The sequence below is a fragment of the Protopterus annectens genome, chromosome 8.part0, assembly GCF_019279795.1.
Source record: "Protopterus annectens isolate FY-2018-M chromosome 8.part0, PAN1.0, whole genome shotgun sequence".
Lineage (NCBI taxonomy): Eukaryota > Metazoa > Chordata > Ceratodontiformes > Protopteridae > Protopterus > Protopterus annectens.
Window position 1 is genome coordinate 633,012,268 of NC_056741.1, and position 26,029 is coordinate 633,038,296.

The 26,029-nt window shown below is 41.9% G+C and overlaps 1 protein-coding gene across 1 annotated transcript in view; it reads right to left on the reverse strand.

Annotated features, from left to right (window-relative positions):
* Nucleotides 1-26,029, reverse strand: part of LOC122808958 (protein SET-like) — a 600,336-nt gene that overhangs the window by 224,394 nt on the left and 349,913 nt on the right. Inside the window, exon 4 of the mRNA XM_044080118.1 lies at nt 11,757-11,902. Coding sequence (XP_043936053.1) covers nt 11,757-11,902 — 146 coding nt within the window. The remainder of the gene's footprint in view (nt 1-11,756; nt 11,903-26,029) is intronic.

Genomic DNA, 26,029 nt, shown 5'->3' on the forward strand with positions numbered 1-26,029 from the left:
CTGCTCAACACATCTGCTAAGGAGTTCTGTGCTCGGCAGAAACCTTGCCTGAAGATTCAGCTGTAAACTGAGAGCAGTCTCCCACAAAATCATTGCTTGTCTGCATAGAGGATAAGAATGTGTTCCCCCTTGCTTGTTGATGTACCACATGACAGTCGTGTTGTCTGTTAGAACCAACACCTGCCCTGGAAGAAGTAAATCCTTGAAAGCTATTAAAGCAAATTGGACTGCTAACATCTCCTTCAAGTTGATATGTAGATGTTGAAGTCTGGCAGGCCACGTGTCTTGTACCCACTTTCCATTTAGATGAGCTCCCCAAGCTTTGTCTGAGGCATCTGTCGTTAGAATCTGACTCGCCTCAGGTCAGGTCACAGAGAGTCCCTTGTTTAGGTGACATTCCTGAGCCCACCACAAAAACTCCTTTTGAATGCAAGGTATTATCTGAATGACAGTGTCCATATCTTGGCAGTGCTGTGTCCATACATTTTTGAGATACCATTGTAGCTTCCTCATATGCAGTTTGGCATTGGGAAGCACCAGAATACAAGATGCCATGAACCCCAAGGCTTGAAGGACTGTCCTTGCAGTCAGCCTGGACTGATGAGACAATTGATGGAAGTAAAGAGAAAGATTCTTTTGCTTGTCCGGGGTCAAAAAGGCCATCTGGGATGCTGTATTCAGTCTCACACCCAGAAAGCACATGTCCTGAGAGGGTACTAGACTGGACTTTATTTCGTTCACAGAATACCCAGGCATCTTAGCACTGCTATCACATACTGTAAATGATGAAGAAGTTCGTCCTTTTCTTGGGCCAGAATCAGGCAATCGTCCAAATAAGGATAGATCTGTATTACTCTTAGCCTGAAGAAAGCTATCACTGGAGCCAGAACTTTCGTGAACACTCTGGGCGCAGTAGATAAGCCAAAGGGCAATGCAGAGAATTGATAATGAAAAGTCCCAGCCCGAAAACGCAGATACTTCCTGCAACTGAGCCGGATAGGAACATGAAGGTAAGCCTCCTTGAGATCCAGAGTCACCATCCAGTGATCTTTGCCCAGCAGAGGTAAAAGCTGTTGTGTAACGTCAACATTTTGAACTTGGGAATGTCCAGATATGTGTTGAGGATAGATAAATCCAAAATTGGTCTCCACGTGTTCCCCTTCTTTGGTACTAGGAACAGGCGAGAATAAAATCCTAGGCCCACTTCTGGTAGAGGGGCCGGTTGTATAGCCTATTTGAAGTAGCAGAGAAATTTGTTTGTGAGCCTCTAGTCTTTGCTGAGGAGGAACGTCTGGCATGCCTTTGAAAGGAGGCAAGGTATGGAAATAAAACTTGTAACCTTGGTGTATGATATCCAATACCCATCTGTCTTGAGTAATCAAACTCCAATTTTCCTTGAAGAGTGCCAACCTTCCTCCCAAAGGTGCTGCCAGGCAAGAAGGATCTGGCAGCTGAAAAGGAAGGTCATTGGGCCTGTTTACGAAAGGACTGGCCCCTGCCCTCACCCGAAGACTGTGCAGGTGAACTCCGTTCTAGGTCTGAAGGAACTCTGAGCTCTGCCCCTACCACGTCTAGATCTACCCCTAGACTGAGAATCATAAGAAGGATACGTCCACCCCTTAGCAGGCCAATTCCTACTAAACTTCGGAGGCTGAACTTGCAAAAAATCTTTAACAACCTGCATAGACTTAGCCTTGTCTTCCATTTTCTTCAAGACTGACTCCACAGGTGAACCAAACAACACATCAGACTGTAAAGGAGCATCCAAAATCCTTGTCTTAACATGGTCAGATAAATTCTGATCCCTCAGCCAGGCGTGCCTGCGAAGAACTGAACCAGTGGCAGCCACCCTAGACGAGGCCTGTACAGCATCAAAACCACATTGTAAAGAATGCTTACCCACCTGTTCAGAGACATGCACCAAATCTTGTAATTACACTCAATGCCTTCCGCCAGAGCATCTACCTTAGACTTCAATTGAGAAAGAAGATAGTTTTGATATTTCAACATGTGAAACTGGCAATTCAAAGCCCTCATAGCTAAGGTGGAAGAAGTATAGACTTTCTTTCCCATCTATCCAAAGCTCTGGCCTCTTTATCTGGTGGAACCGGATTTTTACAACAGAGGCCTTGACACCCTTAGGTCCCTGACTAACAGTTTCTGGGTCCCTAGGACTCTTATAAAGATATTTATGAGCCTCAGGCACCCTGTAATACCTATCCGGTTTAACAGGAGCAGGAGGCAAAGAATCAGGATTAAGTGAAGCCTCTGCAAACACATCTTCCACAACATCCAGAACAGGGGTATAGCCAAGGGCCTATGCTGGGGTAAAAGCAAAATTCAAGCCTTTTCCTGGAATCAGAGAAGTCCTGACCTTCCCACTTAAAATGTTCCCTCATGGAATGAAGAGTCTCTGAAAAGAAAAATCCTCTGGAGGAGAAGCAGAAGGAGTCGAATCATCTGCATCAGAATCAGAATAAGGAGAGTACTCCTGCAAGTCTTCAGCCGAAGACTCTGAAACATCCAAGCCTGCTCAAAACTCCCCAACTCTGGTTCCACCCTAGGCCTCTTATCAGGAGGGGCAAAGAACCTCTAATCAAAGTAATTAAATCTTCTGCCATTTTAAGCATGTGCTTCTTGGGCACAGATCCTGTTGAACTAGGAGTGACACCAACAGAAGCTAAACCTGGCCTGCCTCTGGGAGAAGCCTTGGAAACAGAAGGAGAGGGCCTAACCACCCTAGGAAGGGAGGGAGTACAGTAACCTGAGAAGCCCTTCAGCCTGACCTGCCTCCTGAGAGGCCACATCATGCAATATCAAAGTCTCCCCTGGGACTCCAGAGAAGCCTCCGCGGAACCACCGGTTCCACTGACGCCTCTAAAGAACCGCCCCGACGACTCTTCTTGCCTGGGTTTAGCTGCTTTGTCTTTGCGCTTCGAAGAAGCGGAGAATCCGACGGCATATTATAATTGCACCGCTTCCAAGACCAACCTAGCACAATCTAACCTTCGCTAATAGTGCGCTTATTGAACCTAGCACAAAAGCGACACCCAACAACGCCGTGCTCAGGCCCCAAACAAGGAATACACAAAGAATGATAATCCCTATGCGGTATCTGCTTCCCACAAGAAATACAGTTATTCACTTTTCTGACATCCGGTAAACCACTGAGGCAAGAAAAACTAAAATATTCCCCAACGGGTACTTAGCCAACTTTGACTCGGTCTGAAACTTCAATCGAAAAATTTCAGAACGAACGGCACTTGCAACGCTGCTTCTGCATCGGACCATGCGGCAAAAAAGACTGAGGATATGACGTCGGTCATGCGCATTTGTACCCTGACGTCCTGATGTCAGTCTTAAGCGCCTTGACCGACGTCAGCCTAATACTTTGATATTCGGGCCAACCGAGGACAGCGGACTACCCATATGTAAGGACTGCAGCAATGTGAGATGAAGAACATCAATAAATTACTCAGCACACAATACAATCAGAATTAATTTCTATTACCATTACAAAATTAGAAGAAAAAAGACATACATACAGTTATATTAATGCAATAAATCAGACACAGTAAAAATTAGCATTACAAAACAAAGGATAAATAAATTAATATCATTAGCACCCTGGCACAGAGAGATGAAGCCCTGACTGTGAACTAGATGACCCATATTTAACTAGCACCAACACCAGCATGGGAGGGGCTGGGATGGGCAGGATGGGAGTGAGCAAATAATGCTGGCTTACTCTCCCTACAGGACAGTAGATACATTACCTGTGGCAACAGCTAAATGCTGTGGTACGCTGAAGACACAAGTATTAGCCTCCACAGTAGCATACATATATCCTTACTGGACAGAAACTGCAGAACATCAAAGCTGTCAATGGGAATGTGGGAGTTAGGGAGGAGAGTCTAAGTACAAGACTACCCCACTGCCTAACAAATGACTTTCACCTCACTGGGTGGATAGGGCTGGTGTGCTTACTCTAATCAGAGAATTAATTGGCTATAGGGCTTTTGCCTTGCTTAGATATAGGCCGGCTCTCATTTCCAAGGGTAGAGTGGTCAATGTACCTTTCTCCCCCAGGGAATCAATTGCTCATCTACAGTAATGTCTGTTGCTATGAGTTAACTAAGTGATTACTCTTTGCATGTTACACAAAGCATGCAGCTGTCCATGTTGCTAAATTGTTGTTTGGCTAGAGCTCTAAATACTGAAAGGCAGGTAGTATCTCCAGCCAAAGAGGTTGCTTACTTCATTTTACTGGTAGGTAGCTGCTAAGGGATCTATATCTCATATTTTAGACTTTGTCCGGTTGATTTTTAGCAGGTACTGATTGAAAGACTTATGTTATCTGGAAGTTCTGTGCCACTGCAGTGATTTACTGTTCAGGAGGGTTGAATATATAACTGATGGTGATTTTGTTTTCCAGAAACATTCACTTCACTCGTTTTAGTGCAATATACTAGTAGGTGTTTTGTTTACTGGCTTGCTGTAAACTTTATCATTTTTTACGTGGCTGACATTTTGTAAAGCACTGACTTTTTTTATATCCTCAAGAGCATAGGCACCAACAGTCCCTTTACTAATATATTTGTGATTCTTTCAGTAGGCAGATGTTCATTCTGTATGTGGCTTTCCTTTTTTGTTTAATAAGAGCCTTTTACAGTGATGTCAACGTGCCTCTAGGAAATGTAATTTATAGTTAACTGTAAAACAGATACATTTTGATAGGCCGAGATGATCCCAGTGTTTCCGTACATAATATAAAAAAATATAACTTTTAATATTCAGATATAAAACAGCATTAAAACATTCATATACTTTGGAGATGAGGGATTAAAGTTGATCTGTTAGAATACAGAATAATTTTTGATTCCGTGGGTATGGTGGTGCAATTTGTTAGAGAATATATTAAATAGTTAGACAGCGAGAGAATGAATCCTTCAGGTACTCCCATGCTCAATGTGAATGCTTGCCAAAGCTTGCATTGTCATTACATTGCAGAGTCATTTCTGAGGCAACAAGTAAACTAGATGAGAAGTGTTTTATAGCATTTCATGTGCTCTAGTCTTGACAGTAGGAGGTGGCCAGTCGCTACAAATGTAACATTACTGCTGGTAAGACAAACTAAAGGCCAAAAAGACCATCAAGGAGTGAAGACCCTAATAATCTAGTTACAAACTATACTTCTAATTTAGTTTTTAAAGATTTGCAGCATCTCTACTAACCTTTTGGAAAGTGGGAATGAGCTCCATAGTCTACTTGTTCTCAGTGTAAATAAAATATGTTTTTCAAATGCTTTTTAAAAAAAAAAAAACGCTTACTTGTACAAATAGAGTGTTATTAATTCTGGCCATAGTGTGCTGACTAAATATGATTGGTGTACCTGTTTGGCACTGTGAATGCCATACCTTCTTCATGTAAACACCTGTACACCAAAATTTGATCATCTCAGGTCAACTGATATGTAACAGAATATAAATGCAACTTAAACAAAAATTACCTGCATATTAGTTTCCTAGACATCCTAATTTCCTTAGCACAACGTGCAAATTCTTTCAAGTCTCTCAAGCATTTTGAGGTTATAAATACAAACTGATCCACAAAAGTCAGTATGCGGTCTTATTAATGATTTATATAACATTAGCAACACAAAAGGGTGTCTTGAACTTAGGATTCTAAATATATCCCTCATGGCAGAATAACTTGAGAGAGAGACACTAATATTGATTTTCTAGCATCTTTTCCAGGCTAAGTCCCACAGTTACAGTCTTCTTTTATGTTGCATCTACGCAGGGTAAAGTATTATTTCATATTCTAATCTTCTTTCAGGATGCACACTTTTTAGCAGTATGAGGAAGAATAAGTTCTAAATATGTGCCTTTTTTAGGCAAGGCTCAAAAGACAAACCCACCTCCATAGGTATCACAAGGGATAAGAAACTAAGAGTAATGCTACTCAATGCCAGAAGTCTAAACCTCAAGATGCACGCACTCGAAACTCTCCTTAGCATGGAGAACATCGATATCTGTGCAGCAACAGAAACCTGGTTCAGGGCTCCCAAGAGCACCCCAGCACTACCAGGTTATACCTCATACCATGCTTTTCGGCCCCAAAACTTGGACCGAATCACAAAAGGAGGGGGAGTATCGATACTCATCAAAGATAACCACACCTCCAGGTTGGTGGCAAAGCACAAAGCATCAGAGACTATCCATGTGAAACTAACAGTGGGTAAAACTGCCTTCCAGTTTATAGCCTGCTACAGACGACCCTCCCAAACCCAGGAACCCCACTCGGCCTTCCTGAGAACACTGGAAAATATGAAGGTCTCTCCAAACACCATTATATTGGGTGACTTCAACTACCCAAACATAGACTGGGAGCATTACTCTAGCTCCAACACCCTAGCCCAAAGTTTCCTAGAATTTATAAACTCAAATGCTATGGAACAACTTGTTACCACTCCCACAAGAGGGGAAAACATACTGGACCTGATCATCACCAACATGGGGAATCTATGCTCCAGACCAGAAGTGTATCCGTCATGTGGTAAGATCAGACCATAAACTAATCTCACTGGATATTCACATCCCGACCCCACCCCCTGCCCAGAAAACCACAGTGAAAAACATCTCTAAAGCAAATTTCACACTCCTCAAAACTGAGGTGGAATCCTTCAAAGCCCCCGGGCCTGTGGAAAATACGGCCCAGACCACAGAATCCTTTATAAACGCATTCTATGAACACCTTCAGGAATGCATGGATCATGCGATCCCAAATAAAACCAAGACCCAATCCTCCAAAGGCAGACATCCTGTCTGGTGGACCCCAGCCATAAACAAACTATACAACAGAAGGAGGAAGCTACTAAATGATAGAGCAAAATCTCAAAAGGAAGGCATCACTGATCAGTATTAGCAAAAACTACGGGCACACATAAAATTGTCTAAGGCCAGCTTCGAGAGAAAAATTGCACAGGACACTAAGGATAATCACAAGGCTTTCTTTAGTTATGTTAGGAACCTGGGTGGTAATTCCCAGATATGCTCAGAATTAGTCCAAAATGACAAAAAATACACCGAACCCACAGACATTGCCAACATCCTTGCTGACAGGTTCTGCAAACCTCCCCACCAAAAGGGCAAATATCTATCACAGCAGAGTGCTGCCCCCCTGACATCTCAGATGCTCAGGTAAGAGCCGCCCTCTCCAAAGCAAAAAACACAGCATCACAGCATCAATGGGACCAGATGGTGTCCCGGGCTGCGTCCTACATGAACTCCAAGAAGAGCTAAACCCAAACATAAAACTACTATTCAATCTCAGCCTTACTACAGGATATGTGCCCAAACAGTGGCGTACAGCAACAGTGGTCCCTCTCCATAAAGGTGGTGCCTCAACGGATCCTGGAAACTATCGCCCCATAAGCCTGACTAGCTTGGTCTGCAAAGCTATGGAAAGGATCATCATGGACCTCATAAATAAAGATATTGGGGACCTACAAACACTGGATCCTACCCAGTTTGGCTTTGTTAAGGGCAGATCCTGCCTCTTAAACCTGGTTGATTTCTTTGAAACAGTCACCAAGGCCATTGACGAGGGAAGGTGGTCCACACAGCCTACCTGGACCTCGCAAAGCCTTTGATACAATACCCCACTGGCATTACAGATAAGCTCACCAGCTTAAATATAGACCCCTATGTCACTAGATGGATTGCAAACTGGCTCAAGGACAGAACCCACATGGTTAGAATTGCTGGAGCCATGTCAGACTCCAAACCAGTTACAAGTGGTGTCCCACAAGGCTCAGTCCTGGGACCTCTCTTGTTCGGTATATATTTCTCGGAGGTACAGGCCAACATGGAAGGACTGTGGCTGACCAAGTTCGCAGATGACTGCAAACTGGGCCATAATCGACTCTCCAGCCGACACAAGCATCCTCCAAAAGGGCCTCATAGAAACAGACAACTGGTGCCAGAGCCATGGCCTCAAGCTAAATGCCAGAAAGTGTATAGTCATCCCCTTTGGCAAAAACAAAGTGCCCACAAATTACCACATAGGTGGTAATCCATTAAGTACAGAAGAAGTAATTAGGGACCTGGGGACCCAAGTTGATAGCAATCTCTCATTTGACAACCACGTGGCCAAAGTGGTTAGAAAAACATTTTATATAGCCCACCTAATCATGAAGGGATTCACATCTAGATCAGGGGAGGTCATCGTGCCTCTTTACTCATCCCTCATCAGGCCCATAATTGAGTACAATGCCCCTTTTGGGATGTACCTTACCAGACACCTGCAGCAACTGGAAAGACCCCAAAAGTACCTCACCAAGAGGATCAAAGGGCTCAAACAGATGCCATATGCTGCCCGGTTAAAGAAACTCCAGCTCTACTCAGTGGCATACCGCCTGTTCAGAGGCGATCTGTGCCTGACGTATAAAGTCATGTCCAACCCGGAATTAATGGACATGCTGCACCTCAGAAAATCCAAATCCCATCGAGCTACGCGCTCGAGAGACATGAACCTCAGCACTGAAATAAATTGGACATGCTGGAGGGACAGATTCATAACCCAGAGGCTTCCTTCACTCTGGAATAAAATCCCAGTCCAGGTTAGGCAGAGTCCCTCATTGACTCTCTTCAAGAGGAATCTTGATGAGTGGATGGGAGATAGTAGGTTTACCCCATGTATCACTTCTGTGTCACTGTTAGACAGAGGCACAGTATACTAACCTCGTAAAAGGGCATAGCAAAATAAATTTAAAATGGGTGGCGAAAGCCAAACACATTCTGGCTAGGCTTATAAATGCCCTAAGGCAGATAGCCTAGTATGAACCTATGAACCTATGTACTGCAAATGTCATATCCTTGGCTCAGCTAATGCATCTCTATTCTGCTTTATAAACTTTTCCCCTTTCTCTCCTGTCGAGGGTGGCCTTGGAGGCTTTTTGTCTCATTTGGTTTTGGAAAAGTAGCTAGTAGCTGCTGCTTCCAAACTGTAAAAGTTGTGAGAGGGTCCTCTTGTGGCTGGCTGTGTAGTTTATCCAAACTAATATATTTGCAGATGCTCCACTATGTTCGTCCTTTCTTGAGATAATGTAATCAGTTGGGAGAATCAGAGATAAATCTAATTAAGAAAATCAACTAGTACACCAGATAAATACTCATCAAACCAAACCATTCAAGCAGGTAAGAGGATGTAACAATGTTTTAGGTTAAAGAATATTGCATTTACTACATGCAAGCAGGCACCATATGCGACACATTTTAATGCATAAATGTTACAGGACATAAACTAAGGACTGTAAATAGTGTGACAGCACATGTATAGAACTGCACAAACAGCAGTTTATTAAAAGAAAAAAGAGAAAAATTGCATTGGGCAGTACAAAACAACTTTCAGCAGACACTACCTACCTGTAGTCTGTCGTACAAGGGAGAAAACAGGGAAATAAAGAATGGTACAAGGATTTGCCCTATAAGGCGGTTTTAAGGGATATCAGTGTCGCTCTTCTTATGTGCATTAAGAAGACGAGGCGTGGGTGTTCGTTTAAGTACTTTACTGTATACAAATACATCAGGATGGATGGCAGGAACATTAAACTTAAACAATCTAACTAACTGACTGACTACATACTTGCATGCTCCCACTCTGGCTGCCCACTCAAAATGGCACACTTGCTTACACAAGCTCAGTACTTATAGGCATGTGCTGACTCACTGGAAAGCTTCTTAAAGGTATATCACACATTCTGATCTACATCCTCCCTCTTTACTGAGCTGTCTCATGTAAACAATGAAATTTCAATTGGCACGCAATTATAAAAACAGCTGTGTCCAGGTTGCCGTGTATCTGGAAATAAGTTCTGAGATTCGATCTGATCCCATGATATAATAGTTAGGACTGGGTTTAGCAACAGGGACAGTCAATGGGGAATGTTTTGCTCGAGCAGTCTCAGGGATTTTCTCAGGAATGGGGACTGCTGATGAAATGTTGTCTGGAACAGGAACATTGGACAAGTCACTCTGAGAACTAGAGTCTTTGTCACAGGCAAGATGCTGTAACAACTGCTTCCGATTTAGTCTGAATTCCACTCCTTGATTTCCACAATGTACGATCTCGGCTCTTGACACAAACTGTTCACAAATCTAATGCGATCAAAACCTTTTGACATCTGCATTCTCACTATCTCCCCTTTTTGTAAAGAACAGAGCGGTTTGCTGGTTTTATCATATTTAGAATTCTGGGACAAACACTTCAACAGTTGGGCTTTTACTGCTTTTCTGTTCTTAGCACTTGGAACCAATAAATTATTGCTGATTGGTAATGTGGTTCTAGTTTGTCTCAATATAAGTCTCTGGCCAGGTGAACCAAGATGATTATCACGAGGAATGTTTGACATTTAACAAGTTTAGAAAAACATTGGTATTGTCATGTCTGGATTTCTCTGACAGCTGTTTTGCTCTCTGAACTGCACGTTTAGCCAAGCTGTTTGACTGAGGGTATTCAGGACTACTTGTAATATAAACAAATTCCCACTCTTCTGCAAACTTCTTAAGCTGCTGACTTGTAAACTGTGCACCATTGCCAGAAATAACTCTGTGCGGACTACCATGGACAAAAAAAAATGTCTCTTCAACTTAGTAATGACAGTACTGGAAGTTAGGTTGGGAAGTAGGTCAATCTTGAACCAATTTGAATAAGAGTCTACTAACACCGAGTAATGTTGACCATTCCACTCAAAGATATCAGTAGCTACTGTCAACAAAAGCAGCTTAACTGAAGTGGTTCTTTCTGTTGGTGCGACTTTGTACTATTACATACTGAACAGGATGAAACTACTTTCTCAATATCTCTAGACACAGAAGGCCAAAATACTAGTCCTCTCACCCTAATTTTGGTGGAATCAATTCCTGGGTGGCCACAATGCAAGATCTTGATATACTTTTGTTGCACGGATTTTGAAAAAATCACTTTAGGACATTTCATGATGATACCATTGTCTGACAAAATCTCATCACTGTATGAAAAACAAGTTTGCATTTCTACTTCTGACACTATGTCACTATTCTTACGTGCATTAAGAAGCTGTTGAAGCTTGGGTGTTCCTTTAAGTAGTTTACTATATACAAATACATCAGGATGGATGGCAGGAACATTAAGCTTAAACTGACTGACTACACACTTGCATGCTCACACTCTGGCTGCTCACTCAAAATAGCACACTCGCTTGCACATGCTCACCATTTATATGGTTGTGCTGCCTCATTGGAAAGCTTTTTAAAGGTATATCACACACTCTGATCTACAATCAGCACATACTTCATGAATGGAATAGTTGAGAAGGAATGAATATAACTGATTTACATGTAAATTGCAAGGCACCAACAAAGGACATGAAATGAATTGATGTTAAAGGGAAAGAGTATTTGCAACAGACACACACACACACACACACACACACACACACACACACACACACACACACACACACACACACACACACAAATGTTTTTAGAGAAAATCTTACAAGTAAGTGGACTACTTCTGCAGATAAACTGTGCAACAATCAAGTGATCTGAAATAATGCATGGATAAACATACCGGAATTATGGACTCCCCCCGCATGAGGTAAATAACTTCTAGGAAATAAAAGGAATACATAGGCTCAGATGACAGACCAAGTGAGCCTTAAACCCTTATCTGCTAAAAATGACTACAGACTTCATTTTGCATAAATATACCTGTGCAATTCTGTCTGTTGATGGAGTGCTATGGTCAGTGAACCAGCTGAAGAAGCTTCGTCCCATTCTGCCTCCTACCCTGTTTCGTCCTGCTGGATCAAGGCCTCGCCACCATCGGATTGGGGTTGATGCTGATACAAGCCGGCCTATAAAAACAAAAAAGAAAGAAAAAGGAGAAGCATACACAAATAAGTCAAAAAGTTTTCACTTTTTCCTTTAATTCACTTTTAATGGAATCACACTAACTCAATTCCATTGCACCTGAAAAAGTTTGAATCTAAAAGATTTTATCTTACACAGACTCTACGACCTTAGAGTAAGCGCTATTAATTAACGGGTCATTTGGATTAAGTAACTGGATTTGCCTTAAAGTGAACTCACTATATAATGCAATACCATGCACTCAAAAGGACAGTCATCATCTTAAATGAGAAATGCTTCCAAAGTCTGATTTTTTTTACCTCCCATAAAAAATTAACTATTGTCCAAATTAATTCTTCCTTAGAAACAGTAACAATGAAAGTACCTGAAAGTATGTAGAAAAGGTACATGTAAATACTGTTGTTTCCTAAGATTCCAAAATACATAATGGTATAGAAACCTTTGCTGAGTATATCAAGGATGCAACTTCATAGGCCAGGACGCAAATTCCAAAACTAGTACACCCAACAAAATTGTATGTTTTCTGTGTCTAAATTAAGATATACTAAAATAAAGCTGTAAAGTACAGTTGTGTAAAATCTACTTATAAAGTTGGGACCACTTACCTCAAATTCCATAAGCATAACAAAAGGAACTAAACAAGGATGTCCTCTTTCACCTTTATTATTTAATTTAGCTGTTTAAATATTTGAAATTTTAATTAATTCTAACAAAAATTTCAGGGTTTGGAGATTAACTAGGAATTTCATTCTAAAATTATGCTACTTGCTAATATCTTGTTAAAACTACAAAATTCTAATGAAACATTAGAAGAACTGAAATCAACTGTAGTTCAATTTCAAATTTACACCTGAATAATTCTAAATCTAACTACTTTCTTATTAATAAAAAAGTTCACTGAATCCACATAATTATATTTTTTGGCAAAGAAACTACTAATCTGTTCTATTCAGGGATACATATATTAAAATCTATTATAGAGAGACTTTAAATTGCAATTATGAAAAGATTACTTCTTCTTTAACACCTGGAACAAAATTTTCATTTTATTTGGAGATAGTCATTCTATCTCCAAAAATATTATATATAACTCAATCTCTTACACTGCCACCTAATAAAAATCAAATTAAGAGAATAAACAAATCATTTCTTAATTTTATTTTGTGGTATCCTAACAAGCCTAGATTAAGTTTAAACCATCATTTTAGACCTTGGAATTTTGCGGTATTAACTTTCCAAATACAGATACATATGTAAAAGCAATAATTTTGAAAAAAACATATTTAATGGGTTATATAATAAATATACTACAAACTGGAACACCTTACATTATAATCTGCTTAATAATAATAAATTGACACTTTTGGATTTAAATAATAAAAAAAGTATAATCCATTTTGGCCATTTATTTGTAATTCTATACACATCTCTTTCTATCCTCAAACTAACTATATAAATTTAACTTAAAAGAATTAAAAAAAACAATTCAAAATTACAGGGTAGTCCCTTACTCCTTTTTCTTTAACCAAAAAAATACTGCTGATAATTTAAATAAATATACTTAATGCTTGGGAAAGACAACAATTTTATTGTTGGTATCAATGCTTTGAAGGAACTAAAATTAAATCTTTGGAATATATGTGCTTATAATTTAAAATGGATATTAAAGATTCAGATAATTTACAATTAGTTAATATATTAATCCATATTAAGTTACCTCATTTACCTAATTTCTTATACAATGAGGTACCATAGTGGATTAAAATGTTAAAATAAATTGTATATAAAAAACAGGAAACTGAACACTTCATTTCCCAATTGCATACATCATCAGAAAAAAATACTAGTAATTTAAACAACAGATTTTGGAGTTTAATTACAAAAGAGCATTAGGTATTTTTAACTGAAAAAAATAAAGAACTTCTTTCTATTAAAATATATCTTGGACTCTTTACTGGCAATTATTTACGTGGAAATTTTTACATAGAGCTTTTTTGACTCTCATTCGAGTTACTAAGTTTAGAAAGGAAGACGTGGCTGAATGTTAGAGGAGTAAAAATATTGTAATGCTAACTGGTCACATATGTTTTATGACTGTTCTATGATATGTAAATGTTGGGAAAAGATTCAAGATTTTCTTAAAGCTTTATGGTCAGATTTTTTCATTTTAACAAAAAAGTTGGTTGTATTCATTATACTGGATTTTAAAAAAATCCCAAAAAATACTTTTTATACGTAACATGGAAAATTCTTGGGGAGGCCAGGAAAAGTATTACAAGAAAAATGGAAGAATCCTTCAGAACTACATTGTGAAGAATTTCTCATCTCTCTGAAAGATACTGTTAATAAAGAAATAAGAACTAAGAAGAGTAGAATTTTTCAGAATAATCTTAAAAATAATCCTTGGTCGAAAAATATTAGCCCTCATTGAAAATTTCTCATCTTAGACATACTCTTATTATTTGGTATTTGAAATTATTCACAGCATGTGTCATTTATTTAAAAGATGGTCTCAGGACATTTGTATATCTTGTAGATAGTTTTTTTTTCATTTGTTTGAATTCTGCATTGTTACATTTAAATATATATAAGTTTAATATATTCTGTTACCTTGTATCAATAAAATAATAAATTATTTTGAAAAGAAAAAGAGAGCAAAGACACCCTGAAAATGTGAGAAGTCCTGAAGAGATCACAGAATGATAGAAGACACACAAGTAAGTCTTCTACCACCTATTTCAAAACCTAAGCAAGCATAAGATCCGCACTGGTTACTAGAAGGGAAAATGCCACTGCTTGGACAAAATCTGATCAGGAAAAGCAACACAGAAAGTTAAATCCAAATGTGATTTTATGTTACAAACTTACTGCTGCAATGACCCTCCCCCCAATGAATATCATTATTACCAGACAACCATACTAATTAAGGAAGTAACAAAAAAGTATAGTTGTGTACACTTACCATAAATGTAGAGTGCATTCACTGTTGCAGTCATCACATTTGGGTTATCTGCCTGCAGGTAGCCCTCAGCCAGCCTGAATACCAGAGTCTTGGATTCCTGCGTCAGATGCTCTCTCTTCTTCCATGATGTCAGTTCGTCAGGGGAATAAAACATGCAGCCGACGCCATTACATCAGTTTTTCTTGCCCCAGAAGTCAGGTGCCCCACAATGGGAAGCAATTATATGCTATGGTACCCCTCCAACAAAAAGCAAATACACCAGAAAGCTTACATACACCAAACAAGAAAGAAAGGTAGAGCCAAAAGAAGTCAGGGGTCTGGAGGGAGGGTAACCAGGACTGCAACAGTGAATACACTCGAACATCTACATTTATGGTAAATGTACACAACTGTACTATGTTTTTTATGTTTCACTGTTGCAGTCATCACATTTGGGTGGATTCCCAAAGCTAAGGAAGGGAGGAGGAAGTTAGAGAGCATTAGGGCCAGCTATTAAGCCCTGCAAGACTGCAGTGGCAAAACCAGCTCTGGATTTAAAAAAAATAGGCACGTGGTAATGCTTGGTGAAGGTATGTACAGAGCTCCAGGTGGTAGCTTCTACGATGTCCCTGGTAGGGACAGCTCTGACAAAGGCCATAGAGGTAGATGCAGCCCTGGTGGAATGTGATCTTATCCCCTGTGCGGAAGGTTTTCCATGGGCTTATAGCAGAAATGAATGCAATGGGCTATCCACTTAGAAATGGTTTGCTTTGAAATGGCCTTCCCCTCTGCCCTTGCAGCAAAGCCAACTAGCAGCTGTTCAGATTTTCTGACAGGCTTAGTCCTGTCCAAATAAAATCTAAGTTGTCTGTCCACGTCCAAAGAGTGCAGTATTCATTCTCCTTTGTTTTGTGGATTCAGGAAAAAGGTAGGCAAATGAATGGACTGATTAAGGGCCACACTAGACACCACCTTGGGCATAAAGGAAGGATTGGTCCTGAGGGAAACCCTGTCTGCATGGAAGACAATGAAGGGCTCCACTGCCATGAGGGCCTTTAATTCAGACACTCTTCTTGCTGAAGTGATGGCTAAAAAGAGGGCTGTTTTCCAAGAAAGAAATTTCAACTCTGCATTTGCAGCTGGCACAAAGGGAGGTAGAGTGAGTTTTTCCAATACAAAGTTAAGGTCCCAGGCTGGAGTAGGGGCTGTCCTGGGTGGTCTTAAGTTTTTGGCCCCTCTGAGGAATTGCTTCAGCAGTGGATGAGAGAAGAGGGGTGGTTCTGTATTGTAATGAGCTGAGATGGCTGAGGCATGAATTTTGATGGAGGAAAAGGAAAGGCCCTTGTGAAGCTTCTCAGTTAAGTATGAAAGAATATGGGGTAAATTGGGCACTGCTGTGCCCATTCCCTGAGTCTGGCTCCAGGAACAGAACCTTTTCCATTTTTCAGCACAGGATTTTCTAGTACTAGGCCTTCTTGCCTCCAGAATGACATCCGGGAGAGATGGTAACGGAGAGATCAGGTAATTTAGCCAGGCTGCCAGGTTCAGGGTTTGAAGCTGTGAGTGTAGAATCTGGCACGCCTGCTCGGACAGCAGGGCAGGGGTCTGAGGCAGATGCCCTGGTGCCAGCAGTGACAGTGCGCAAGATGGGGTACCAGTGTTGGCATGGTCAGTCTGGTGCAATCAGTACTGTCCTTGGTTTGTCCTGTTTGATCTTTAGTAGTACCTTGGAGAGGAGAGGCAGAAGGGGAAAAGCATAAACTGATAGTTTTTTCCAGATGAAGGACAGGACATCCACTTTCCAAGCTTGTTTTTGGGGAGTCCTTGTGCAGAATTTGCCCAATTGGTAGTTCTGAGGGGAGGCAAACAGGTCTACCTCTAGGCTCCCCCATTTGTTTCTCAACATGTTGAATATCTTTGGTTCCAGTTTCCACTCGTGTGGGTCCATGAGATTTCTGCTTAGGTCGTCTGCCAGTGTATTTAGCTTTCCTGCCAGGAATGGAGTCTGTAGGTGCACTTGGTAGCTCAAGGCTGTGTTCCACAGAGCCATGGCTAGTCTGCAGAGAGGGTATGAGTGGGTTCCCCTCTGCTTGTTTATGTACCACATAACAGTGGTGTTCCGTCTTTAAAAATAATTGTCCTGGAAGAATGTGGTCCTTGAAGGCTGTCAGAGCATTCTCTAGAGCTAACATTTCTTTTTGACTTGATATGCACATGCATTTGATTTGGGTTCCATTTCACCTGAATGCACTGCCCTGCCAAGTGAGCCCCCCATGCATAGTCTGATGTGTCCGTTGTTAGGGTTTGGGTGGCAGTGGGTAGAGTGAATGACAGTCCCTTGTTTTGGTGTCAGCCCTCTGCCCACTAAAGGAACTATCTGTAGACAATGTATGATAGGAATCATTGATTACAGATCCTGAGAATGTTGACACCATAGACTTTTTAGATACCATTGTACTTTCCTCATATGCAGTCTTGCATATGGAATTAGTAGAATGCAAGAGGCCATGAACCCCAGGGCTTGCAGTATTTTCCTTGCAGACAGATGGATCTTTGTAGCCAGTAATTTAAAGTAGACTGTCAAATGAACTTGTTTCTCTAGAGTGAGGTAGGCCATCTGGGAAGTTGTATTCAAGCTTGCTCCCATGAATACAATTTGTTGGTAGATATGCCAAAGGGCAGTGCAGAGAACTGATAGTGCATGTAGCCTGCTCTGAAGCGTAGGTATCTTCTGAAAGACTCCCTTATTGGGATGTGCAGATAGGCTTCCTTTAACTCCAGTGTTGCCAACCAGGCATCTTTGCCTAGCATGAGAAGCAACTGATGAAGAGATAGCATCTTGAATTTTGGGATTACCGAAAATGTGTTTAGGATAGACAGGTCCAGGATAGGACGTCAGGAATGTTCTTTTCTGGGTACCAGGAAAAGTCTTGAGTAGAAACCTTGCCCCCATTCTTTTTCTGGGACAGGTTGAATAGCCCTGATGCTTAAAAGAGAGAGAACTTGCTTTTGAGCCTCTGCTCACGGATTTGGGGGTAGGTCTGGCCAACCATTTCAGGTTGGTAATGAGTGGAAGTGGAATCTGTATCCTTGGGAAACTATATTTAAACCCATTTGTCCTGGGTAATGAGTTCCCAATTTTGTGCATGCAGGGCAATCTTTCCCCCCAAAGGAACAGTCAGTTGAGCAGGGCTTGGAAGGTTTAAAGTTAAGTCACTGAGACAGTTTACCATAGGGGGGAGTCTTACTACTCCCTGCTTTGGAAGTGGGAATCCTCCACTGCTTAGGCCTGTGAGTACCTTGGGACTGAAGCCTGGGTTTCTGCTGGTTCTGGGTTTGGACTGCGAAGGCCTGGAAGGGCAGGAAAGGACCAATTCTTAGAGGGCCAATGCCCACTACATCTGGGAGGCTGTACTTACAGGAAATCTTTAACGGTTTAAATAGATTTAGCTTTTTCCTCCATCGTTTTAAGTACTTCTCCTGCTTTGTTGCCAAACAGGCGGTCTTGGTTTAAGGGAGTATCCAGTAATTTAGCTTTAACATGATCTGGCAAAGATTGCTCCTTAAGCCAAGCATGCCTTCTAAGTACAGACCCAGTGACAGCAGTCCCGCAAGATGCCTCTAATGAATCAAAACCACATTGCAAAGTATGTTTTCCAACTTGTTAAGCAGAATGCATTAAATCCTGTAAATCTTTATTTTCAGCACAGTCAGGAATCAACATCATTTTCTGTTTAAGCAATCCAATAATATGCTGCTGATACTTTAACAGATGAAACTGGTAGTTTAAGGCCCTAAGGCCCTAATGGCCATGGCTGTAGAAGTGTATACCTTCTTACCCCATCTATCCAGCGCCCTAGAATCTGTATTAGAGGGTGTAGGATTTTTGGCAGTAGTAGCCTTAATGCCCTTGTGTCGCCATGAAATGGTCTCAGGATCCGCAGTAGGATTTTTAAAGAAGAAGTTGTGAGAGTCAGGAACTCTGTAATACCCATCAGGTTTTCTGGGACCAGGAGGTAAAGAGTCAGGGGCCAGGCTAGATTTCAAGAAAGCATCATCATCTACAATGTCCAGTATAGGAGGGATAGCTAAAGGCCTGTGTTGAGGCAGGAGTAAGAATTCCCTAAATTTCTTTTTGGAGTCAGAGTAATCCTGGCTTTCCCAGCAAAAATGCTCCCAAAGCGTATGCACGGTTTCACCAAAAGAGAAATCCTCTGGAAGGGAAGCAGAGGGAATGGAGTCCTCTGCATCAGAATCCTCATAGGTAGATAAAGGCAAATCCTGGTCATCGAAGAAAACAGAAATTTCAGAATCTTGATCGGAAGAATCAGAAGGAAAATCAGTCCTAGGTCTCTTAGAGGGGGAAGGATGGCTTCCCCTGATTAGAGTAATAAGGTCTTCAGCCATTCTTATCATTTGTTTTTTAGGCATAGGGGCCTGACCATGCAGTCTGGGCGTCTGTTTTCTAGGCATGGATTGAGTGTTAGGCCTTGAAGAAGAAGATGGCGTCGGTTTAATATGCAAGTCAGTAGGCCTGAGTAAACCCTCAGAAGCCGGTGGCTGCACAGCGGCTCTGTACCCATTCAAGGTAGAGACATAGTACAGTTGTGTACACTTACCATATGTAGATGTTAGAGTGCATTCACTGTTACAGTCATTACATTTGGGTAATCTGCTGGCAGGTTGCCCTCAGTCAGCCTGAATAACAAAGTCTTGGGTCCTGCGTCAGTTGCTGTCTCCTCTTCCATGACGTCAGGGGCATAAAACATGCAGCCGACGCCATTTTATTCAGGTTTTCTTGCCCCAGATGTCAGGTGCCCCCCAAATGGGGAGCAAATATATATATTACATATACATATACATGAACAGAAATATATATATAAATGCACTTTTAGCAACATAAACTTTACCTTCATCTAAAAGCAAATACACCACAAAGGCTTTATAATATAGTGAAGGAAAGAGAAGTTATAGAAAAAAGGGGATGGCGGGTGGGTAACCCGGACTGCAACAGTGAATACACTCAAACATCCACATTTATGGTAAGTGTACAACTGTACTATGTTCTTCATGTTTCTCTGTTGCAGTCATTACATTTGGGTAGAATCCCAAAGCTATGGATGGGAGGATGGAACTAAATAGCATTAGGAGTGGCTATAAGGACCTGGAGAACTGCAGTGGCAAAGTCTGCCCTGGATTTGGAGAAGAGAAGCAAATGATAATGCTTTGTGAAGGTATGAACAGAGCTCCAAGTAGCAGCTTCTAGAATGTCTTTTGTTGGAACCCCTCTGAGAAAAGCTGCTGAGATAGAGGCAGCCCTGGTGGAATGTGACCTGATCCCCTTGGGGACAGGTTTATCATGGTGCAAGTAGCAGAAACAAATGCAGTGGCTTATCCGCTTAGAAATAGTCTGCTTTGATATAGCCTTCCCCTCTGATCCTGCAGCAAATGCCACCAGTAGTTGCTCAGACTTTCTTAGAGATTTGGTCCTGTTTAAGTAGAATCTTCGTTGTCTGTGCATGTCCAATGAATGCAGAATCCGCTCCCCCCTTGTTCTGCGGATTTGGGTAAAATGTTGGCAGTTGAGTTGTTTGGTTAAGGGCCAGACTGGATACCACCTTAGGCATAAAAGAAGGATTGGTCCTGAGGGACACCCTGTCAGGGTAAAATGTAATAAAAGGCTCCACGGCCATGAGAGCCTGTAGTTCTGAAATCCTTCTTGCTGAAGTGACTGCCAAGAGGAAAGCTGTTTTCCAAGATAAAAACTTTATATCCACAGTAGCTGCTGGTTCAAAAGGAGGCAGGATGAGTTTTTCCAGCACAAAATTGAGGTCCCATGCAGGAGTTGGTGATCTTCTGGGAGGCCTTAAAATTTTTGGCCCCTCTAAGATACTGTTTAAGCAGAGGATGAGAAAAGAGGGGAGGCTCTGTGTTGTAATGAGCCAAGATGGCAGAGGCATGGATTTTTATTGAAGAAAAAGATAGAATTGTAAAATCTGAGGGATATTGGGTTTTGCTGTGTCCGTTCCTTGTGCTTGGTTCCAAGCACAGAATCTCTTCCATTTATCAGCATAAGGTTTTCTAGTACTAGGCCTTCTGGCTTCCAAAATGGCATCCATCACAGATTTCCTGAGGGGTGTTTGAATAATTACATGATCAGCCACGCTGCCAGGTTCAGAGTTTGGAGCGGATTGTGTAGAATTTGATTGCTCTGCTGAGACAGTAGATGAGGTATTTGAGGCAAGTACCAAGGAGGGAGTTGAGACATATCCCTTAGAATTGGGTACCAGTGCTGGCGAGGCCAGTCCAGAGCAACTAGGCTCATTTTTGTTTTTTTCATGCATGTTAGAAGCCTTTTTACAAACGCCACATGTTGAAGAAGAGTGTCCTTGTCCTCTGCTTGAATGAGACAGTTGTCCAGATAAGGATAAATTTGTATGCTTCTTTGTCTGCAGAATGCGATTACTGGTGCCAGGCACTTAGTAAGACCTTGGAGAGAAGAGGCAGAGGGGGAAAGACAGACTGATAGGTTTTTCCAACTGAAGGATAGAGCATCCACTTTTTTCTGTGATAAGTCCTTGTGCAGAATTTGTCCAGTTGATAATTTTGGGGAGAGGCAAATAGATCTATGTCTGGGCTCCCCCATTTCTGTGTTAACATGCTGAAGATTTGGGGATCCAATTTCCACTTGTGCGGGTCCATAAGATTTCTGCTTAGGTCGTCTGCCAGAGTATTTTGTTTTCCTGGCAGGAACTGAGCTTGAAGATGTATTTGCTAAGTCAAAGCTGTGTTCCACAATGCCATGGCTAGTCTGCAAAGGGGGTAGGAATGTGTACCCCCCTGCTTGTTTATGTACCACATAACCGTGGTGTTGTCCGTCTTTATCAGTAGTTGTCCTGGATGAAGTAAGTCCTTGAAGGCTGTCAGAGCATTCTGAACAGCTAACATCTCTTTCTGGTTGATATGCAGATGCATTTGTTTTGGGCTCCATTTGCCCTGAATGCATCTCCCCATCAGGTGGGTCCCCCAAGCATAGTCTGATGCGTCTGTAGTTAGGGTTTGGGTGGCAGGGTAGAGTGAATGACAGTCCCTTGTTTTGGTGACATGTGTCTGCCCACCAAAGAAACTCCTGTTGTAGGCAGGGAATGAGAGGAATCATTGTTTCCAGACTGTGACAGTGTTGACTCCATAAACTTTTTAGGTACCACTGAAGTTTCTCATATGCAGTCTCGCATATGGAATTAGTAGAATGCAGGATGCCATGAACCCCAAAGCCTGCAGAATTTGTCTTGCAGATAACTGGGTTTTTGTTACCATTTGTTTGAAGTATGTTGTTAGGTGCCTTTGCCCGGCGTAAGGTAAGCCATCTGGGCAGTTGTATTCAAGCTTGCACCCAGGAATGTAATTATTTGAGAGGGTACCAGTTGGGATTTGTTTTCGTTTTTTGTGTACCCTATGCATGTTAGAAGCCTTTTTACAAACGCCACATGTTGAAGAAGAGTGTCCTTGTCCTCTGCTTGAATGAGACAGTCGTCCAGATAAGGATAAATTTGTATGCTTCTTTGTCTGCAGAATGCAATTACTGGTGCCAGGCACTTTGTAAAGACCCTGGGCGCAGTAGATAAGCCAAAGGGCAGTGCAGAGAATTGGTAATGTAAAAACCCTGCCTTGAAGCGGAGGTATCCTCTGCATGATTCCCTTACTGGGATATGCAGGTATAGAGTCACTAACCAAGCGTTCCTGCCCAGCATAGGCAGCAGCTGCTGTAAAGTCAGCATTTTGAATTTTGGAATGTCCAGGAACATGTTCAAAATCGATAAGTCCAGTATTGGACGCCAGGCATTGTCTTTTCTGGGTACCAGGAAAAGTCTTGAATAAAACCTTGTCCTTTTTCCTTTTCTGGAACTGGCTGAATAGCCCCCATGTCCATAAGGGACATAATTTGTTTCTAAGCCTCTGCCCACTGATTTTGTGGCAGATCTGGCCAACCGTTTGGAATTGGCAAAGTATGGAAATTAAATCTGTACCCCTGGGATACTATGTTTAATACCCAGTTGTCCTGGGTAATTAACTGCCAATTTTGGGCATGAAGTGCTAGTTTTCCCCCCAAGGGGGCTGCCAAAAGATAAGTGCTTGGTGAAGGTAGAGGGAAGTCATTGAGACTGCTTACTGTAGGGTTGTACTTTGTTTCCTCCAGATTTGGAGGTGGAAGCACCCCATTGCTTTGACGTGTAAGAACCCTGTGATGGTATCTCGTGCCTTTTGAGCGTCTGGATTTGCCTTGAGTGGCTCTGTTGGACACAGGAAAGGACCAATTTTTAGCAGGCCAGTGCCTACTGAACCTGGGTGGCTGCACTTGCAGAAATCTTTTACAGTTTGCATATCATGCTGCAAGGGGGCATCCAACAATTTAGCTTTGACATGATCAGGCAGATTTTGCTCCTTGAGCCAGGCATGCCTTCTAATCACAGATCCAGTAACTGCAGCCCTGCAAGAGGCCTCCAAGGAATCAAAACCACATTGCAAAGTATGTTTTCCAACCTGTTCTGCTGATTGCAATAATTCCTGTAGTTCTTTATTTTTCACACAATCAGAAATCAACATCATTTTCTGTTTCAATAAGCCCATAACATGCTGTTGATATTTAAGCATATGAAACTGGCAGTTTAAGGCCCTAATTGCCAAGGTTGCAGACGTATAAACCTTCTTTCCCCATCTATCCAGCGCCCTGGAATCTCTATCAGAGGGAGTAGGATTTTTGGCTGTAGAGGCCTTTACACCTTTGGGACCCTGTGAGATAGTCTCAGGATCAGCAGCAGGAATTTTGATTAAAAATTTGTGGGAGTCAGGAACCCTGTAATATCTGTCTGGCTTACTAGGAGCCGGAGGTAGGGACTCAGGAGCCATGTTTGATTCCGAAAACACATCATCAACAATGTCTAATACAGGAGGTATTGCCAAAGGCCTATGCTGAGGAAGAAGGAAATCCCTAAGCCTCTTTTTTGATTCAGAGATGTCCTGACTCTCCGAGTGAAAATGTTCCCTTAAAGTATGCAAATTTTCTCCAAAAGAGTAATCCTCAGGAGATGCAGATGGGATGGATTCTTCTGCATCAGAATACTCTTAGGGTGGAATAGAAAATTCCTGACCAGAAGAGGAATCAGAAGAAATGGAAACCTGATCTGAAGATTCATAATCAGTGCTTTGCCTAGGCCTCTTAGCAGGGGGGGGGGGGTTTGGAACCCCTGATCAAGGTAATTAAGTCCTCAGCCATTTAGGCATAGGGCCCCGAGAGCACGTGGCTCATGCATCATTTTTTTAGACATAGAAAATGTTTTTGATTTTGTTTTTTGAGGCTGGCATCGGTTTTATATAGAAATGTTGAGGCCTGAAAACGCCCTCAGAAGCTGGTGCCTGTTCAGCGGCTCCGGACCCATCCAAGGGAGAGACATCCGTGGGTTCAATACTCTGAGAATCTCATGGCACACTGGACTCCGCATGGGTCTCGGTAGAGGCCTGTGACTCAAAAGTAGCAGGCATCAGGGGCTGCAAAAGTGCCTCACTGAGTACCGGCGAACCGGCGACTGGCTTAGGAGAAGTTTCGTTGTTGGTTTTAGACCTCGGTCTATCACTGTCTTTTTCTTTGCGTTTTTTGTGAACTCTGGTAGTCGGATTGCTAACCGACAACATTTCAGGGTAATTAAATCTTGATCCAAAATATTTAGAATCAAAAATATACCGATGCTTAATACTGCGCTGGTTAAATCTAGCACAAAACCGACAGCAAGGCACATTATGATATGGCCTAGGCAAGGAATACAGTACAAATGAAAATCCTTATGAGGTATTTGCTTCCCACAAGTAATGCAATTATTAACTTTTACTGACATCGGTAAGGAGCAAGAAAAAGTTTCCCCAACAGGGTACTTAACTTTAGTTTGAAGAGTTCGGTTCTGAAAATCGAATGCAAAAATTTCAAGAGTCGGCCGACCGGCACTTGCGAACTGCTTCTGCTTCAGGGAACCGTGCGGCAAGAAAGACTGAATAAAATAACGGCTGCATGTTTTATACCCCTGACGACCTGACGTCATGGAAGAGGAGACCGCAACCGACGCAGGACCCAAGATTTGTTATTCAGGCTGACTTGAGGGCAACCTGCCAGCAGATTACCCAAATGTAATGACCGCAACAGTGAAACATGAAGAACATCCGCAGGTTCCACAGTCGAAGAAGCATCTCGCGGCATCCGAATGGGTCTCCGTAGAGGCCTGCGAATCTGAAGTAGCGGGTATCAGGGGCTGCGAAAGCGCCTGAGTACCGGCGAACTGGCGACTAGCTTATGAGAAGCGTCTTCGGCAGCTTTGGACCTATGCAGTCTGTCTCTGTCTTTATCTTTGCATTTTGTCAGAATGTCGGTAGTCGGGTGGCTTACCGAAGCCATTTCTGGATAATTGAACAGAGTACCAAAATATTTAGATGCATAAATGAACTGAAGACGAATAGAACGAGGTTTAAATAAGGCAAAAAATCGACAGCAAGGTGTGTCGTGGTATGGGTCTAAGCAAGGAATACAGTACGAATGAAAATCTTTATGAGGTATTTGCTTTCCAAAAGAAATACAATTATCAACTTTTACTGACATCGGTTTAGAGTAAGAAAAAGGATCCCCAACAGGGTATTTAGCTTAGTTGAAGACTTCGGATCTGAAACTCGAAAACGAAAATTTCAGGAGTCGGCCGACTGGCACTTGCAAACTGCTTCTACTTCGGGCACCACACGGCAAGAAAGACTGATGTAATGGCGCCGGCTGCATGCTTTATACCCCTGACTACCTGACGTCATGGAAGATGAGACAGCAGCCGACGCAGGACCCAAGACTTTGATAATCAGGCCGACTGAGGGCTACTGCAAGCAGATAACCCAAATGTGATGACTGCAACAGTGAAACACGAAGAACATCAGCAAAGAATGTATTTTTTGGGCGATGAACATCTATTTTTTCTGGCACAATAAAAATGTAGATATACATATAGCAATGGTGGCGCGTTGGGTAAGACGATACACAGAATAGGCTAAAGAAAGAGGAGAATGTGAGAACAAATGGGGCAGCGGGGGTGGGATTACAAGTTATGACAGGTGTTGTACAGACAGAGAGGAAAAGGGTTAGTGA